This window comes from Bufo gargarizans, chromosome 6, assembly GCF_014858855.1.
Source record: "Bufo gargarizans isolate SCDJY-AF-19 chromosome 6, ASM1485885v1, whole genome shotgun sequence".
NCBI classification, from domain to species: Eukaryota; Metazoa; Chordata; class Amphibia; order Anura; family Bufonidae; genus Bufo; species Bufo gargarizans.
This window is the reverse complement of record NC_058085.1, coordinates 118,239,180-118,258,550: the sequence shown is the minus strand read 5'-3', so window position 1 is coordinate 118,258,550 and position 19,371 is coordinate 118,239,180. Positions and strand designations below refer to the sequence as shown.

Genomic DNA, 19,371 nt, shown 5'->3' with positions numbered 1-19,371 from the left:
TAGCTTCCCTTCTTCATTCCCCTGCCCTTAGTGCTGGTGTTGTGATCACAGGGGAAGCAGGTGGTCACTCATTAATTAATTTATTCATCCATCCCTACTTCTAAATTCAAAGAAGTATATATTGATATCTCTCTCTAGACAGTGGAGAAGGAAATGGTGGGGAATTACATACCATATGAATCTCTGGGGCAATACAAAGGGAAATATTTTGTATTTAGGGGACGTAGGGGTTAACAAGAGCTAATTGCAGTGCATCCTGAGAGATGCAGGTGCTTGATTGTCTAGTGTGAGCTGCTGAGGGAAGAAAGTCCCACAGATAAGCAAATAAGTGAGTAAAAAATAGTTTTACTTTCATGGAATAATAAATCATTTCATAAAATTCCCAGATATAAACACCCCTAGAGCAGGATCGCTGCAGCACAATTCCCTATTTTTCTGCCTCAACTCAGGAATAATGTACCCTCAAGCAGCCATCACTCAGTTCCAACAAGTTTTTCACAACTTTTCAGGCTTTCCCTTTCCTAAAGCTCTGGACTTAAAAAAGTCAGTTATAGTCCTTGAGCATTAGACCCTAAAGTAAATGTCTATCTTTTCATTTAGGGTTCTAAACTCTGTACTGATTAATTTCTTAATATATCTTTATGTATCTTTATAGCATAGACTCAAAGCTCAACATGCAGACTACCTGCAGCCACCACTAGAGGGAGTGCTGCAGCTAACTGCATACTTTTATAGTATTTATTAGGCTGTTGAGCTCCCTCTAGCTGTGGCTTCATGCCTATGCATGGGAAAAAATTGGGGAACCCTTACTTCAGCATCAGTGGAGAGGTCATGGGGTTCCAACCAATTATTTTTTCATTTTAAAACTGATGTCTAATCCCTAGACAAAACTCTTTACCTTAAAGTGCATTATTTGGACTGAACAGTGCCTGATAGTAGTGGGCCTTGATATCTGCATAGCTTTGCTACTCTTTCATCTCGGTTTACTGCAAGTGGTTTTTGGAGACACAAAATTTCAATGTTTCCATTGATATACACGTAGTAGGCCAAGCAGTGACAGAATATGTCTCTTAGTATTCTATGCTTCCATTGAATACATGTGTATGAGGATATTGTGTTTGTGTTTCTATTAGAAGTGGTCCTAATATAGGATCCACTTATTGAGAGCCTTTGAAAGACATTAGAACCTCTCTTCCCTGTATGGGATGTGTGCTATTTTTCAGATGATCAGAACCAAATCAGACAGCTCATGATCCTCTTGTTACGCTGCGTGGGAAAGGGCAATCCCCATATAAAAATTCAAAGGATAATCCCAGCAGGCGTACTTGTTTCCAATTTATAATATGCTTTATTTCATGATCAAAATAACAAAATCACAGGACGTGTTTACGCCCGTCCAGCCTTTCTCAACTGCATGCAGTTAAGTAAGGCTGGATGGGCCGAAACGCGTCCTGTGATTTTGTTATTTTGATCATGAAATAAAGCATATTATAGATTGGAAGCAAGTACGCCTGCTGGGATTATCCTTTGAGTTTTTCAGATGATGTCATTGGCCTTGTCTGCCCACCACTCCATTTGTTATTGTCTTTGTCTATAGATTTCTCACTTCTTAATAAGGATCTTGCTCATCAGTTTTCTGTGTCTCCCTCCCTTCCTAAATAGCGGCTCCGAGAGGTAAAGTCGATCCTGTGTACGAGACACTGCGCTTTGGAACCTCTCTAGCACATTTAAACCGTTCGACATGTAGCAGCGTGTCTGAGTCCCCCACCCGCAGCCTGGTAAGTGAACGGTAATGCACAAGCGAACCCTCCTGGCAGGGATGATTGATGCTTGCAGAAGCTGCATTCTAAATAATGACAGGTGTATCTGCAGCCCAGCGCTGATCGTAGATATTGTCATCGTCAGTTCACTAGACATGGATGTTTCTTGCAGAGTGAAAAGGAAGAGAGGACAGATGATCCAGAGGGTAGCATCCAAAGCAACGAGGAGAGTCCAAGTCACCCAGGTGAGACATAAACAAGCCAAAGATACAACCAGAGCAATGGATAGATGCACACTATTCCATAACCATACTAATGATCCTTCCGATCTAGGGCTGTAGCAGGGGGGCTGGTGGGACATTTGCCCTAAATGTTATGAATGACATGCTGGTAGACAGTTGAAGACTAGGCAGAAGTGAATTGTCTTCCTGGGTGATAGACCATCTAGCTATACCCATGCTCCTATAATTGCCCAATCTTCAAGGAATCTTCTAAAAAAAATGCCCGCCATGTAGGAAAAACTGCAGACTCCATCTTCCACCAGTCCTGGCCTCATCTCTCTTAATCAACTATTCTGATCACCATTTGTTTTCCTATTATTCTTAGTGTTCCCAGTAGATGAGGCCACCAGTGAAGATGCCCGCAGTGTGACGGTGAGTGATTGACAGGTGGGATAGTGTCTGTGAAAATAATTTGGAGCTTTAGCGTTAATACATATTCTATTTTTGTCTCTGTATATTCAGAGTACAGTGTCAGGCGGCAGGACAAGGAAGGAAATCTCTCCTATGTACTGCTATGTGGCTCTATTTAAATTCCTGCCTCAGGAGATCAATGATCTACCCCTCCAGTGAGTACCACAATTTGTCCGCTTTGCATGCTTACCACCATCCTCTCTTCTGTATATACACATGTGAACATAAGTATATCATTAATATATTTACTCCACCACCACTTGACATCAATACTCAGACTTGGAGTCATTTCTATTGCTATGTCCAGCGGTGTAGTCATAGGAAGTGCAGAGGTAGCAGTCAAGGGTCCTAAAAGGTCCCTCTGCCACATCAAAAGGTACCAGTATTATAAATGGCACATGGTGGGTAGAGGACCTTGATACAAATTTTGCATTAGGGCCAAGGACCTTCAAGTTAACACTATGACAATGTCTGATGGCTACTTTCACAGTTTCCGACGGAGGCTACTTTGCCGTTTTTTTTTTTTTTTACTTCCATGAACATAGCCTAAACGATTACATCTCCATCAGTGGCTAAGCAAATGGATTCTGGTAATAAGCAGTTCATTGTGAGGGCTATAGAAAACTACAAGAACTGGACCATATTAGTTCAAGACATTGGTGGGTGTCCCTTCTTCTGGATCTCCATTGATGTGACCTACTGATCGGAGAGAATAGTAAAAGACTGGAAAAAAAAATTGTGCTCATTTCAGGACGTTTTCCAGTTTGAGCAAGTAAAGTGTTTACATGTATAATGAAAAAAATTCTGCAATTTTCTAATACGTAGGGGAAATTTATCATTGTAGGTGTAATTGAGGTTAGTTTTTAGAATGAAGTGGTTATGCACACCTGCTCCAAATGTATGAAAGTAACATGCAGTAATAATTAATTTTGTGCAAGTGCAATGTGGTTGTTTCAGAAAAAGTACGCCTGGGAGACGCTTGGCGTGGAGTTGTGACTTTTTAAAAAGTTGCACTTCACAATCATGTCACAAAGGTGATCTACTCTGAAATTCTGTCCAAATTCTCAGACCAAATCTGTATTCACTGCGCAAGGTCTCGGCTTGTAGCCATTAAATTGGAAATGTCTTTCATTCACTGTTTACTTGCAGAGATTGAAGATCTCTCCTGGTCACTGATGTTTGGATCCTTAGCTGTACTAAAATGAGCTATGCACATGTGTGAGCATCACATGATCAGGACAGGTGAACAGAAGGTTCCCATATACTAACAATATGCAGAGATCTTGATGATCTGTGAGGAATTCATACACAATGGAGCAGATTCACTATTGCAAATGCTTGGCATTTTGGCTCAGACTGAAACATAATTCTGGTGCACTGGCCTATATTAAGGGCTTTAGACACTCTTTTCCACTGCACTCGGAGGGAGTGTGGTTAAAGTGGTAAGAAACGTCACAAGATGTGCCAGCGTGTGCCAACCTTGTGCAAAAAGGACATTTCTGGAGCAAAGCAAGCCAACTAAGCCAACTAAGCTTACACTGTTTTAATATTAGACAGTATTAGTAAATCTTCCCCATTGCATTATACAGAATAAAATAATTGTTTCTAGGAAACCCAGTGAATGCAATCATTGCCATAATTCAGGATATGAATCTTTTAGGAAAATCTAGGGTAAGACATCTTAAAAAATGTTTCATACTAAGCAAGAGTTAAACAGGGTCCTGAGGCTGTCTGCAACAATAGAGAGGCTTTAAAGCAAATGTACTAAAGTGGTTTCAGGGCTTTGAGAGAATTTGCAGCTTCACATCAGATATTCTTCAGATGTTGGGGTGTACATGGTTTCAGGACTTGCTTTTGTTTCTAAGCCTCACTTGTCAGATGAAAACACCAAGATCCCTGATAAACCCAGGAGGGGAATTAAATTCATGAGTGAAAGAACAAGAGTTTTGTGCTCAGAATGATAGAGAAGAACTGTTGGTTCCGTGGGTTGCATTTAAAGGGGTATTACCATCTGAGACAATGGGGGCATATCGCTAGGACACCGAGAACAAATCGGTGAAGGTGGTGGCTGGAGGACCCCAGGTTTCCCCGGATCCGGCCACCACCAAGCGCTCTACCCATGGTAGTGAATGGGAAAGCACAGCGTTTGCACAGCCACTGCTCTCAATCATTTCTATGGGACCGACGGATATAGCCGAATCAGCGCTTGGCTATTTTCGGCCGCTCCATAGAAATGAATGGAGGGTGGCTGCGCATGCGTATTGTGCCCTCCACAACTTTTGAGGCTCCGTTCTCAGTGTATCACCTCTGTGACCCGCAACTATCAGACAATAGGGGCATATCCTAGCGATATGCCCCCATTGTCTGAGATGGGAAGACCCCTTTAGGGCAGTGGTCTCTAGCTGCAGCAAAGCTACAGTTCCTGGCATGTTCAGCCAGGATATCACTGATCTAGGTTAACAAAATAATTTAAAGGGCATCTGTCAGCAAATTTGGACCTATGGAACTGGCTGACCTGTTCCATGTGCACTTGAAGCATCTGTGTTGGTCCCATGTTCATATGTTCCCGCATTGTTGAGAAAAATGAAGTTTTAATATACGTGGCATGGCGTTGCCACTAAACCTAGAGGCTCCGCTCTCTCTGCAACTGCCACGCCCCCTCTGCACTCTCAATGACAGGGCCAGATGTGATTACGTTTACACTGTCAAAGTGGAGAGGCTGCAGAAGTTGCAGAGAGAGCAGAGCCTCTCGGAGTAATGGTAACGCCCCCTTTGCTCCTAGAGGCTCATTTACATATATTAAAACATCATTTTTCTCAGCAATACAAGCACATATGAGCATGGGACCAACGCAGATGCTTTCAGTTGCTAAGGACACATGCAACAGGTCAGCCAGTTTCATAGCTACAAATCTGCGGACATTTGCCCTTTAACACAATGTGAACTGATTTGTTGAAATAAAATCTTTACTTCAAATGGGGAAAAAGTCCTGTTACAAAGCTCCCAGCATAGCCTAAGGGTACGTTCACATCAGCATTAAAAAATCTGTCAGGCTGGTCCAGCAGAGGAACAGCCTGTAGGAGTTCAGCATATCCAGCATAACAAGATAATAACTGCCAGATCCCCTTTGACTATAGTGGGATCTGATGAGGATGCATGCACAAGTTTTTGTCTGGATCCAGTAGGGAATCAGGTGGTTCACGGCATTATCTGGCTATGCAGGATACTGTGAACTTCAGCAGGCTATTCTTCTGCCAGAATAGCCTGCCGGATCTGAACCTGGCATTACATAAAACTACTTAAAGGGAACCTGTCATCAACTTTATGCTGCCCATACTAACAACAGCATAAAGATGAGACAGGTGAGTTGATTTCAGTGGTCTGTCATTTAAAAGTTAAAAGTAAGTGGTTGCCGAGAACCAACATGACAATAATTGCAGACTGGGCCTGGAAAAGAGTCACGGCCACCTAAGAAGAGTCCTGGTTATTCATGAATTGCTGCTCTCCCTGCCCACCTGCTGATGACTGACAGTCTTCTACCTAGTTTTCTCCCTTTCTCTTTAGGAGAGAACTGCCAATCATCAGCAGATGGGTGAGAGAACAGGGGATTATGAATAACAATGACTCTTCTCAAGTAGATTTGACTCTTTTCAAGGCCTAGGCTGCAATGATTGTCCTCTTACCTCTCCTCCTGCTCCCTCTTTGACTGCCTACAATCTGGCTTCCGACTGCCCACCACTTGACTGAGACTGCCCTCACCAAAGTCACCAATTACCTACTGACAGCCAAAACCAAGAAACAATACTCTGTCCTCCTTCTCCTTGACCTGTCCTCTGACTTCGACACTGTTGACCACTCCATTCTGTTGCAAAATCTCTCATCCCTTGGCATCACTGACCTGGCCCTCTCCTGGATCACATCATACCTCACAGACCGGATGTTTAGCATCTCCCACTCCCGCACCAACTCCTCGTCTCATTCCCTCTCTGTTGGTGTCCCGCAAGGCTCTGTCCTAGGACCCCTCTCTTCTCTATCTACATTTTTGGCCTGGGACACCTCATAGAGTCCCATTGCTTTTAGTATCACTCCTACGCTGTCGACACACAAATCTACCTCTGTGGTCCAGACATCACCACCTTACTATCAAGAATCCCACAATGTCTATCTTCTATATCATCCTTCTTGGCCTTTTGCTTTCTAAAACTTAACATGATATAACTGAATTCATCATCTTTCCCCCATCTTGCTCAACCCCCCCAACAGACCTATCTATCACGATCAATGGCTGCACACTCTCCCCGGTCAACCAAGTCTGCTGCCTTGGAGTGACCTTGGATTCTGCCCTCTCCTTCAGACCGCACATCCAAGCCCTTTTCACCACCTGCCGCCTCCAACTCAAAAACATCTCCCGCATCCATGCTTTCCTTAACTTTGAATCTGCGAAAATGCTTGTACATACCCTCATCATCTCCCGCCTAGACTACTGCAACACTCTCCTTTGTGGCCTTCCATCTAGCACTCTCGCACCCCTCAAATCTATCCTCAACTCTGCTGCCCGACTAATCCACCTCTCACCCTATTACTCCTCTGCCTCTCCCCTCTGCCAATCCCTTCACTGGCTGCCCATTGCCCAGCGAATTCACTTCAAAGTACTAACAAGTACATACAAGGCCTTCCATAACCTTTCCCCTCCCTACATCTCTGAGCTACTTTACCGATACACCCCCACACGCACTCTCCGATCCTCACAAGACCTCCTTCTCTCCTCTTATTGCCTCTTCCCACAATCGACTCCAAGATTTCTCCCGTGCATCCCCCATACTCTGGAACTTACCACCCCAACATATCAGACTCTCACCTACAGTGGAATCTTTCAAAAGAAACCTGAAAACCCACCTCTTCAGACAAGCCTACAACCAGTGACCCTGCTGCCTCTATATCGCCATGACCAACTTCACCCGCACCTACTGTGTCCTTCTCCCATCCCATCCCTCTCTCCTTCTGTACCAGTTTGTAACTCGTCTTGTTTATGATTAGTGCAATTGTCTGTATTATGTATATATACCCCTTTTTATATGTACAGTCATGGCCAAAAGTTTTGTGAATGACACAAATATTAGTTTTCACAAAGTTTGCTGCTAAACTGCTTTTAGATCTTTGTTTCAGTTGTTTCTGTCATGTAGTGAAATATAATTACACGCACTTCATACGTTTCAAAGGCTTTTATCGACAATTACATGACATTTATGCAAAGAGTCAGTATTTGCAGTGTTGGCCCTTCTTTTTCAGGACCTCTGCAATTCGACTGGGCATGCTCTCAATCAACTTATGGGCCAATTCCTGACTGATAGCAACCCATTCTTTCATAATCACTTCTTGGAGTTTGTCAGAATTAGTGGGTTTTTGTTTGTTTACCCTCCTCTTGAGGATTGACCACAAGTTCTCAATGGGATTAAGATCTGGGGAGTTTCCAGGCCATGGACCCAAAATGTCAACGTTTTGGTCCCCGAGCCACTTAGTTAGCCACCTTATGGCACGGTGCTCCATCGTGCTGGAAAATGCATTGTTCTTCACCAAACTGTTGTTGGATTGTTGGAAGAAGTTGCTGTTGGAGGGTGTTTTGGTACCATTCTTTATTCACGGCTGTGTTTTTGGGCAAAATTGTGAGTGAGCCCACTCCCTTGGATGAGAAGCAACCCCACACATGAATGGTCTCAGGATGCTTTACTGTGGCATGACACAGGACTGATGGTAGCGCTCAACTTTTCTTCTCCGGACAAGCCTTTTTCCTGATGCCCCACAATCGAAAAGAGGCTTCATCGGAGAATATGACTTTGCCCCAGTTCTCAGCAGTTCATTCACCATATTTTCTGCAGACGATCAATCTGTCCCTGATGTTTTTTTTGGAGAGAAGTGGCTTCTTTGCTGCCCTTCTTGACACCAGGCCATCTTCCAAAAGTCTTCGCCTCACTGTGCGTGCAGATGTGCTCACACCTACCTGCTGCCATTCCTGAGCAAGCTCTGCACTGGTGGCACTCCGATCCCGCAGCTGAATCCTCTTTAGGAGACGATCCTGGCGCTTGCTGGACTTTCTTGGACGCCCTGAAGCCTTCTTAACAAGAATTGAACCTCTTTGATTGAAGTTCTTGATGATCCTATAAATTGTTAATTGAGGTGCAATCTTAGTAGCCACAATATCCTTGCCTGTGAAGCCATTTTTATGCAACCCAATGATGGCTTCACGCATTTCTTTGCAGGTCACCATGGTTAACAATGGAAGAACAATGATTTCAAGCATCACCCTCCTTTTAACAGGTCAAGTCTGCCATTTTAACCCAATCAGCCTGACATAATGATCTCCAGCCTTGTGGTCGTCAACATTCTCACCTGAGTTAACAAGACGATTACTGAAATGATCTCATCAGGTCCTTTAATGACAGCAATGAAATGCAGTGGAAAGTTTTTTGGGGAATTAAGTTAATTTTCATGGCAAAGAAGGACTATGCAATTCATCTGATCACTCTTCATAACATTCTGGAGTATACGCAAATTGCTATTATAAAAACTTAAGCAGCAACTTTTCCAATTTCAAATATTTATGTAATTCTCAAAAATTTTGGCCACGACTGTACATTGCTATGGAATGAATGGCACTTTAATAATAATAAATAATAATAATGATTATGATGCTGGCTCTCAGCAACCACTTACTTTTAGCTCATGAGTGACACAGCGCTGAAATCAGTATTTCTGTCACTATTTTATGCTGCCCTCAGTGAGGTCAGCATAAAGTTCATGACAGGTTCCCTTTAAAGGGAGTGTTCAATATCTAAAACATTTGGGTTGAATAAAAAAACTCTACTCACAATGCCAGAACCTCCTGATTCCAGAACTGCTCATTCTGCGAGGCTCAGTGATCACATGCTGTTATTTACACATCAACGCTGAGGCCATTGACACGAATGTAGACAACATGTCACACTTTTGGTCCTGGGACGCAGCGCAGAAGTTTTTTCTTTTCAGCTCATGCCTGGCTACCTCTAAAATATTTTAGATCTCGGACAACCCTCTAAAATTTTTGTGGACTGCAGCCACCACTAGGAGGAACTTACTATTTCTGAACTGAGTTTTAAAACAGTACGCAGTAAGCTCTTAAGCTCCCTCTAGGGGTGGCTGCAGGCAAGTGGAATGTTGCAATTTCACACCATGTCTATAGGGGAGGTTGTGAGCTTTGTATGGAGCTCCTACACTAATATATAAATATATATATATATATATATATATATATATATAACATTCAATAGAATGGAATGTTGTAAATAGAAAAATATGGAATTAATAGGTGGAGAATCATTTCATGGTATCTTTAGCATCCCACTAGAGGCTTCCCACCCCTCTAATGTCCAGGAGACTACTAGAGTTGTCACTCAGAGCAGAGGGGAGGGGTTTGGGAGACAAGTACAGAGAACCCTAGACACTGCATATGAAGGGACCGTCTCCATGGCACTTGCGATTATGATGCCTGGGGCTTTAATCCTCCTTTGGTCATGTAAGGAACATGAGCACCCACTTAGGTAAAATATCTTTAGCCCCACCTATTTACTTTTGTCTGCAGTTTTTTTTATTTATTTTTATCAAATCTCTTTTTATTAAGATTTTCTGTCTCGACATAGCGAGCAAAATGAGTTCAGAGATGTACAGTAATGGTTGCAGCACATCATATAATAAAATACCAGATATCAGTATGAAGAGTCAAGACACAATATTGGGAGGTAAGGAGGAAAGAAAAGGAGGGGGGAGATACACAACATGGAAACAGGAAAACACAGTGGGGGGAGGGGAATAGGGATGAGCAGTCATGGACAATTTACCAATGGCAACTAATACAAAGCCGAAAACAGAGATAGTATATCTGCATTAAGGCCTGGACAAGGGAACAAATCTCAGTAAAGGTAAGATAACAGTAAAATAAGCTCTCCCGGCGAAGGCTAATGCGAAAAGTGAAGGCAAGCAAAGGCAGAGGCAGAAGCGACTTGAGTAGACCTAGGTTTCCTTCTACTACCCTGCAATGGTCGATCATAGCTAGTGAAGTTGTCTAAAGGTTTTCCAAGGGTTTCATAGCCTAGCATACTTAGCATGTGCTCTGTTAGCCCATCCCGCTAACTCCTCCATCATACATATTTGATCCACTTTAACAAACCACTGGTCTAAGGTAGGAGGTTTAGTGCTCAACCACTGCTTGGATAAGCATAGTGGGCAGATCTGTAGATGAAGGACGCCAGCCATCAGAGGAAAGCCAAAAAAGTACCGATCGAGGTGATAGTTTAATAGAGGTTTTACAGATCTCATTGACCTTCTGCTCTACCTGATTCCAGAATATGTAAAGCTGGGGACATGACCATAAAATATGGGCTAACGTACCACTGTGTTGTTTGCACCTCCAACATGTGTCGGATTCAAGTAACCCTATTTTGAAGAGTTTCCTAGGGTCGTTGTACCACCTCGTCATGGTTTTATAAGAATGCTTCTGGATCTTTATACACCGAGAAAACCCATGGGACCTTTGGTGGATCTGTCTAATGGATACCCATAGGTCACGCTCCCATTCCTTAATGTAGGCCGGGGGGACCTCCCCAGGGGCGGAGTTAAGGGATTTATACAGGAGTGCCATAATATGTCGTGGGATTTTTTCTCCCATAGCTAGTTTCTCGAACCATGAAGGGGGTGAAGTGGAGGTGAATATGCTGGCTAAAAATTTGTTTAGGCGGGACAGAGAATAAAGGCGACTCAGCGTGTATAGAGTGTGTCGTCAAAAAGACTCCTCTGGTGCGTGTAACTGATGACCCAAGCCCCATAGCCCTGCTATTTGGTTGTCTGTTAATAATGCTAGTTCTATGTCTGTTCCCAAGGGTCTGAATTTAGGAACGCAGAGTTGTAACCACCTCATGAGTTGGATGGCTCTGTAGTAGGTGTATATATCCGGAAGCCCAAATCCACCGTCCTACCGACTCCGCATTAATCTGTTGTATGCTAGTCTCGGTCTTTTACCCTTAAAGAGGAAGGCAGAAAATATATGCCTGATTTGCCTGAAGAAAGTCTGTGGAAGGTGGATCGGGACCATCTGTAGCAGACTTTTGTCTGCAGTTTTGAAGAGTCAAAACTGTTGACAGACTCCCTTTAAATGAAAAAAAGGATTAAGACTGCATAAACCTGAAATCTTGGCCAATCCAATTTATCACTTATACTGATTAGTCACAGCCTTGGACCACTCACATGGCAGGAATCAATATCAATTCTGCACATCATTTACCACCACTGGAAGTTTAACCATAAAGTTATCAAAACAGCCAAAGTGTTCTCAAATCCATTTACACCACGATCATCTCCACATGGTGGACTTAAACTGAGCACGACTACATGGAAGCAGTTTCTGTTACTCATAAGTACAATTAGCAGTAGATGTTTACATTTTATCCACTACACATGACCTGCAATCACTTCCTCTTTTTCTTAACCCCTTCATTACGAAGCGATTTTCAATTTTTCTGTTTTCATTTTTCACTTCCTGCCTTTCCAGAGCCATAACTTTTTTATTTTTTCATTCACATAACTGTATTAGTTCTTGGTTTTTTTTTCAGGAAAAGTTGTACTTTCTAATGTCATCATTTATTATTGCAAAGAATGTAGTGGGAATATGGAAAATAATTCAAATAGGGTGGGAAAAAAACAACAGTTCTGCCACACTGATGGGTTTTGTTTTTACTGTGTTCCCCGTGCGGTAAAACTGACCTGTTACCTTCATTCTCTGGGTAGTTTTCGGTTGCACCATTTTGGGTATTTATGACTTTTTGATTACTTTTTATTAAATTTTTTGGGGGGAGGTTAAGTAACGAAAAAAACTGCAAATCTTCCATTTTCATTTTTTTTCCATTATGGCCTTCACCATGTTGGATAAATGTTTTAATAGTTTGGATATTTAAAGGACGCAGCAATGCCTATGATCTTCTCTTAAAAAATGTTATAGGTATTTATTTATATTTTTATTATGGGGAAAGGGGGTCATGTGAATTTTTGTATTTTGAAAAACATTTTTTTTTACTTTTTTCTTAACATCTTTTTAAGTCCCCCTAGGGGGCTTGACTATGTGGTCGTCAGATTGCTTATGCCTTACATTGCAATGAATTATAACTGGTTGAATTTGCTACGCTCTTATGGAGCCCTGCCACTTGCTGTCCTCCATAAGAACTACAACTGTAATAGCCAGGGTTTCTTTAAAGTCTGTAAAACTGTAAGGCAGATGTCATAAAGGGATTAAAGAGAACCTGTCACCACAAATCCACAGGCAGTATATTGTAGAGCAGGAGGAGCTGAGCAGATTTGTGGAAATAGATTCAGTAAAACTTTTACACAGGGGGACGAGTTATCATGGATTGATATTCTCTGTGTAAGGGCTCATTCAGACGGCTGTATGCTGTCCGCAAAATAACTGAATGCTATCTGTTTTTTTGCGGATCCGTAAAAAAACAGATAGCATTCAGTATTTTTGCGGACCCATAGACTTCAAAGGGGCCATGTCCTGATTTTCACGGACAAGTATAGGACATGTTTCATTTGTTTTGCGGAACCGTGGAATAGAAAAGGGCCCCATAGAAGTGAATGGGTCAGCATCTAATCCGCAAAAAAACGGATCCGCATTTTTGCGGATAACATACAGCCGTCTGAATGAGCCCTAAGTCTGTAATAATAAATAAGCCAGCATCTCATCGGCAGACAGCTGTTTCGGGGTGATTGTACCTCATCAATGCAGAGCAGAGAGTAAAAACGCTAATGTGAAAGTCGCCGAAACTGGGTGAGAGGCCTAGGTCAGAATTTGGGGGTACTATCATTCCTTACAGAGAGCATCTTAATCAGTGTGAGGAGGCTTATAGACCATACATGCTCCTCTGGAATTCTGGGAAGAAGGGATGCAAATGAGCTCTTAGCAAGTTGCCTCTGATGCCACCAGGGTTGAGTACCCCTCATCTGTGCAGGGGAGAGAGATTAAGGCACTCTCCATAAGGAGAGATAGTACCCCCCAAATCCTCACATTCAGTTATTTATTAAACAGTTCAGCACTGTGTGGAATGGTGCATAAAACATGAATGAGGGACCATCTATATCCGCCTGCATGGTCTTCTAATCTCATATTTCTTATAGTTTTTCCTTTAACTTAATTTCTTTACCTTTCCCTCCCTATCATGTTCTCATCCTCTTCTCTTATCTTGCGTCTTCTCTTCCCCTCCATCACTCCTGTTTTCATTTGTTCTCCTGTTCTTCCCCCCACAGGCCCGGTGACAGAGTTATGGTGATAGATGACTCAAACGAGGATTGGTGGAAGGTGAGAAATCTAGATTTTATGGTCTCAGCAGGTAGAGCGAGGAGAGAGATGCGGTAAACAAGTGAAAATAGAGTGGGGAAAACAAGGTCTTATATTGCCTCTATACTGTTGGTGCCATACTAAGATGTATGAAATAAGTGATAGAAAGGTGTGAGACTATTGGATTGGAGAGAAGTGATAGAAATGAGGAATATGTGGATGGAAGAGAGGAAAGATGGCTTTCATGTACATCATCTCATCACTATGTGCAAGCATGTAATTATTCATGAGTGACCCCTCCACCCACAAATCCTCCGCACTGTCAGCCTCATTCTACATAAGTTATTGTCAGTGCATCCAGACCCTCCTCTGTGTGTGGGCAGATGACTGAGGTCACACTGCGATAAACACAGGGGAGATCACTGAGACATGCAGAAGAACACTATGGAAAATAGAAAGGGAGGGACATTAATAGTCATGAGAATACAAAGTAGCAAAGAGATGTATTCATCCTAAAGATGGCCAAACAAGGAACCCATCCGGCCAAAACACCCTGCACCACTGGCAACTCTAAGATCTGACACCCAGTATGCCATGTATGAAGAGTGAGATCTTTTCTAGTAGTAGTTTTCTGGTTATCAGTCATGTCACATCAAGATAAAAACATGGACCATGTATGGCTAGTTGTAGGATCCTGGTGGTAACACATGCAGGGAATTCATTATGGCCCATGTACACTGTCTGCCGTATTACAGACAGCTCCATACTACTGTGTATAAGTCTAGGGGTCATACTGTTCCTCCATATACCTCCAATATCATATTTAAAGTCCATGTCACATGAAGCTAAAAACCGTAGAACATGTATGGCTACTTGTAGGATCTTATGGCATTATGACCCCATGTACATGGCCTTATGACAGCTCCATACTACCTCCTAGAAGTCTAGGGGCCATAATCTGCCTCCATATGCCTGCAATATCATTTTTAGAGTCATAGAGTTTATTCTATCTCTGCTGGGTGTATGATGCCTAAATGATGACTTTTACTTTCAGGGAAAATGTTGCGACAGAACTGGCTTTTTTCCTGCAAATTTTGTGCAGCGGGTACGGCTAGGAGAAACTGTGTGGAGGAGCACAAAGACATTTCATGGTGTGAAAGAACAGGGACAACTAAGTTTGAAAGAAGGACAGGTAAGTCATGACCGTTATGGTGATAGGGATCTATAATGCTGTTAGTACAGATCATTAAGGCCTTTTTCACACAAACGATACGGATCAGCTCAAGATGCGTTCAGGGTGCGTTTAGTAAAACTCGCACCATTTTACAAGCAAGTTCAGTCAGTTCTGTCTGTAGCCAATGACTGCAGCTATGACTTGTCTCTGACAATGACATCACTGCTGGGTCACATGGTGTTTTGGGACTTTTCACCACCAAAGCCTATCATTGGCTACAGCAGCGCATATGAATCTGTGCAGAAGTTGACAGACAGGGACAGGAAGTCTAGTGAAGAGAGCCAAAGAGCCAGAACGGAGAGGCAGGGAGCAGGTGACAACCAATTTAAAGGAGATTTCTGGGGAGATAATTTTTTAAAGGGATAGAAAATAATAAAATAATAATTACTCACTGATCCCCAACCAGGGTTGCCAACTGTCTAGAAATTTGTGGACAGTCCATAAAAATAGGTGACTTTTTCCCTGTGTCCGTGAAAAAAAAATAGACACGTTCGTGAATTTTTTGAGGCTGGTGGTACTTGACTAGATATTTTTTTAGGTAATTATCATCATTTTACAGCTCACAGTAAATGATAATAATAAGTTCTTATCAGTATATTAAGCTGTAGACATGTATTAATTAATAATATTTATCATCCATTATGGTTATCCAATTTGTCCGTAATTTTTTTTGGCTGTCCGTGATTTTTGGATAAGTTGTCCAGAAAAAAGAAAAATTCTGGTTGGCAACCCTGCCCCCAACCATAGAGGTGCTGCTCTGGTTCCCACTGTTCTTTTCTTCCTGGTCCTGGCTTGACACACAGGAAATGACTTGTAATGCCCACTCAGCTGATCTCTGGCCTAGGCAGTTCACTGCACGCCATTTCCTGGGTATTGATTCCTACTATGAGGGGGCACTAAGGGAGCATTACTACTGTGTGGGAGCACTAAGGGAGCATTCTATTGTGCAGGGACCACTAAGGGGAACAATAACTACTGTTGCAAGGCACTCTTAATGATATGGGGGCATAAGTTCTGTGTGGGGGAACTAAGGGAGCATCACTGCAGTGAAGGGAGCATAACTACTGAGTGGGGCACAAAGGGTACTGGGTAGCATTGGGTGGAGTTAGAGGTGTGGGTTAGTGAAAAAACAAATTGCGTCTGCACGGTGCAGATATTGTCCCTCCTTGGCCTTTTCAAAAGTTGGAAGGTATGGAATATCTCCATACACGTGGCACCTAACAGAGTATTGCACAGCAGCACACATAGTCAATGCTGCTGCAGAGCATGGAGATATATGGGACTCAACCTTCCAAGCCATATGCATGACCTACAGATAAACATCTATGGATCCCACTTCACAAAATTTAAAAGCTGTGTCAGATTGTGATCTTTTGACGGTGTACCTTCCACCTTGACATTTTACTCTACATGTATTCTTTTTCCTCAGATCTGTGTGGGCATTGGAAAATCAGAAGCTGAAGGTCTCATTAAAGTGTCAAGTGGAAAAAAGAGAGGCCTGGTGCCTCAAGACTGTCTTGTGGAAGTTTGAGGGCCTCTACTGGCGTAGGCACCGAGACATGCTACTCCTTGAGAGTAACTGAGCTACAAAATTAACCGAGATCATGTGCAAAAGCAATAAGGCTTTCAGGAGGGTTTGATGCTACTGAGTGGCATGGTAACATTGAGATGATCCCAAGTCTACCTAGGAACCCTGGCAGTGACATCTTATTGCAGAACCTATAAATGCTGCATCAAGCCTCTTCCGCTTTGTATATATAACTTCGAGTATATCAATGCGTATTTTGCAATATGTCCACCGGGTGTCTGTGACATCATCACTCAGGGCCATCTTTTCAGGGACAGTCTCTTAGTGACCTCATATTATGGTTGGGATGTCATCAGCATCAACCTTTAGTTTACCTAACTTTGCAAGTTTGCTGCAGGAGACTCTCCCTCCCAGCACAAAGCATTTGAGGAGTAGGGTAATTGTCACAGCCACCTTCAGTCACATCTCTCCTTTCTTTAGAACTAAGAGGTTGTAAATACATCATAATTTATATACCTCTTTAACAGAAGTGTCACAAGTGTGTGCGAATGAGAGCTGATAGAGTGCGCATTCAGCAGGATTGATGACATGCCGTGTGCATTTTTAATGGAAGAGATATGAAATATTCATTTTACATATCTCTCAGTAAACCTGTGATCTAATATGTTTGGAAAAAAACAAGCAAAGTTCAACTATGTAAGGAAAGCATAGGGTGCCATTTACAATAGGAGGAGATGACGGCTGAGCTAGAAGAGACTGCACCCAAATTATTTGTAGATGCAGAACTTAAAGACTATAGCATGCATGTGTTTATTTGAAGAGAGTTGTATAGAAAAAGAGAAAAGAGATAGCTTTCGTGCATACCGTGAGGAAATAATAGTACAGCATCACATTTAAGTTAGAAGGTTCTAACCTCCAATGGAGGGAGGGCAGTTAGAATAGCATGCAACCACAATTTTAGGAGTAGTTTTCTAGAGAGAAGTTATAGGCGTTACTAAGGGACACTTATCTAGAGAATCAACAATGCAAGCAATTTAATGTATGAGCAAGCAGGCCATGAGGAGACAAGGATGAGCTTGAACAGAAACAATAGAACAGTGTCTGCAGGGAGCTCCGTGCCAGAGATAGAACTGTGCCCACCAGCACCCATTCTGTCTCCATTGCTCATCCTCTCATTATATCTGTATATACGATATATAAATGTGTGTGTACGTCCACCCCCACATCCAGCCTCCAGGCTATTCAGTGTCCTCTGCTCTGCCTGTACCATATCTGTCCCAGGCAGATCCAAATATCACAAGACCCTCTGGCAGCTCCAGCACTTCTCTCATTACCCTTTCAGTGCTGATCAGGGGATCAAGTACCAGTGTAAATATATAGATATATATATATAAATGAGTGTTAATATATCGTTGTCATTAAGGTGTCTGAGAAATGAAATCCCATCAGTGATGTACCAGCCCTATAGCCAAGAGGCTCCTTTTCATCTTTTTCTTTATTTTGTATTGTTGCTATGTCAGCTTTAAGATCCAATGAATAATTCATTTTCTTCCATGGCTGTATCAGTCACCTTCAAAGCTTCCTTCCATTCTCTTTCCACCTTTTAAGTTCTAGTTTATATCCAGTTCTGTCCTTCAGCCATTCTCTCCCGCTTATCTCTAACCTCCTGTTATTCTCTAGATTTATTAGCATTTTGAATAATTGTCTTTATTTTACTGCCTTTCTATTAGTCTAGTGTCATGCTAGCATCGTCAGCTGAATAAAGCACTTCTCCCTATTCTGTCTAAGCCCTAAATCACTTTTTTTGTACCTTCTTCAGTCTCCTTTAGTCACCAACTTCAATTGAACATCCTTCTTGGTTTTTAAAGGGGTTGTCTATGGGTGGAAAACCATGAATTTTTTTTTTCTCCAAAACTGCACCACACCTGTCCATAGCTTGCGCCTGGTATAAAAGCTACTTTCTCATCTGCGCTTTCCCTTTCTGCTATTGAGATCCGTCATAGGATGCAAGCATCGTTTTTCTGTCTGTGATGTGGTGTGTCCTGACACACAATGTAAGTCAATGGGGACGGATCCGTTTTCTCTGACACTTTTGGACTTTCAATGGTGTTCATTAAGGATCCACCATGGCTATTTTAGCAATAATACAACCGGACCCATTCATAACAGATGCGGACGGTTGTATTATCGTGACGGGAGCGTTTTTGCTGATCAATGCACAAACGCTAGTGTGAAAGTAGCCTTTATTGAAGTGAATAGGTCTGAGCTCCAATACCCCACACACAATATGTGGACACCTTCAATAGCTGTCAGCTGAACAATCAGGATAGGCCATCAATATCTGACTTGTGGGGGTCCGATGACTTGCACCCCCGTTGATTATCAGTACCAGTCCCATTCACTTCAGTGTAAACAGAGCCACAGTAACCAGCTCCATCCACTACACACAATGTCCAGTCTATACATTTTATATGCATGGAATGTAGTCTCACTCCATGCTTTCCATATCAATGGGCACGAAATGTGGGATGAGGTGTAAGATGCAACTTCCCAGCCCATCCATACCAGTAATACCCTTCTGGGGTAGCAAGTAATGTACCCAATGAAACCGCACAGGTCACACACCTTTAAAGGTGGTCATACACATTAGATAGAAGTAGGTTGAACAATCAATCCTCTGGCTAATGATTGTTTTGCAGAAGCAGCCATAGACACTTAGACAATTAAAGGGAACCTGTCACCGGGATTTTGGGTATAGAGCTGAGGACATGGATTGCTAGATGGCCACTAGCACATCCGCA

General features: G+C 42.5%; 1 protein-coding gene across 2 annotated transcripts in view; it reads left to right on the top strand.

Annotated features, from left to right (window-relative positions):
* Window positions 1-18,273, top strand: part of STAC2 (SH3 and cysteine rich domain 2) — a 135,224-nt gene extending 116,951 nt beyond the window's left edge. For both annotated transcript variants that reach the window (XM_044300101.1, XM_044300100.1), the window contains 7 exons: window positions 1,663-1,778; window positions 1,933-2,005; window positions 2,367-2,413; window positions 2,504-2,607; window positions 13,778-13,829; window positions 14,863-15,000; window positions 16,472-18,273. In XM_044300101.1, the coding sequence (XP_044156036.1) occupies window positions 1,663-1,778; window positions 1,933-2,005; window positions 2,367-2,413; window positions 2,504-2,607; window positions 13,778-13,829; window positions 14,863-15,000; window positions 16,472-16,573 (632 nt within the window). In that variant the 3' untranslated portion in view covers window positions 16,574-18,273. The remainder of the gene's footprint in view (window positions 1-1,662; window positions 1,779-1,932; window positions 2,006-2,366; window positions 2,414-2,503; window positions 2,608-13,777; window positions 13,830-14,862; window positions 15,001-16,471) is intronic.
* The last annotated feature ends 1,098 nt before the right edge of the window (window positions 18,274-19,371 follow it).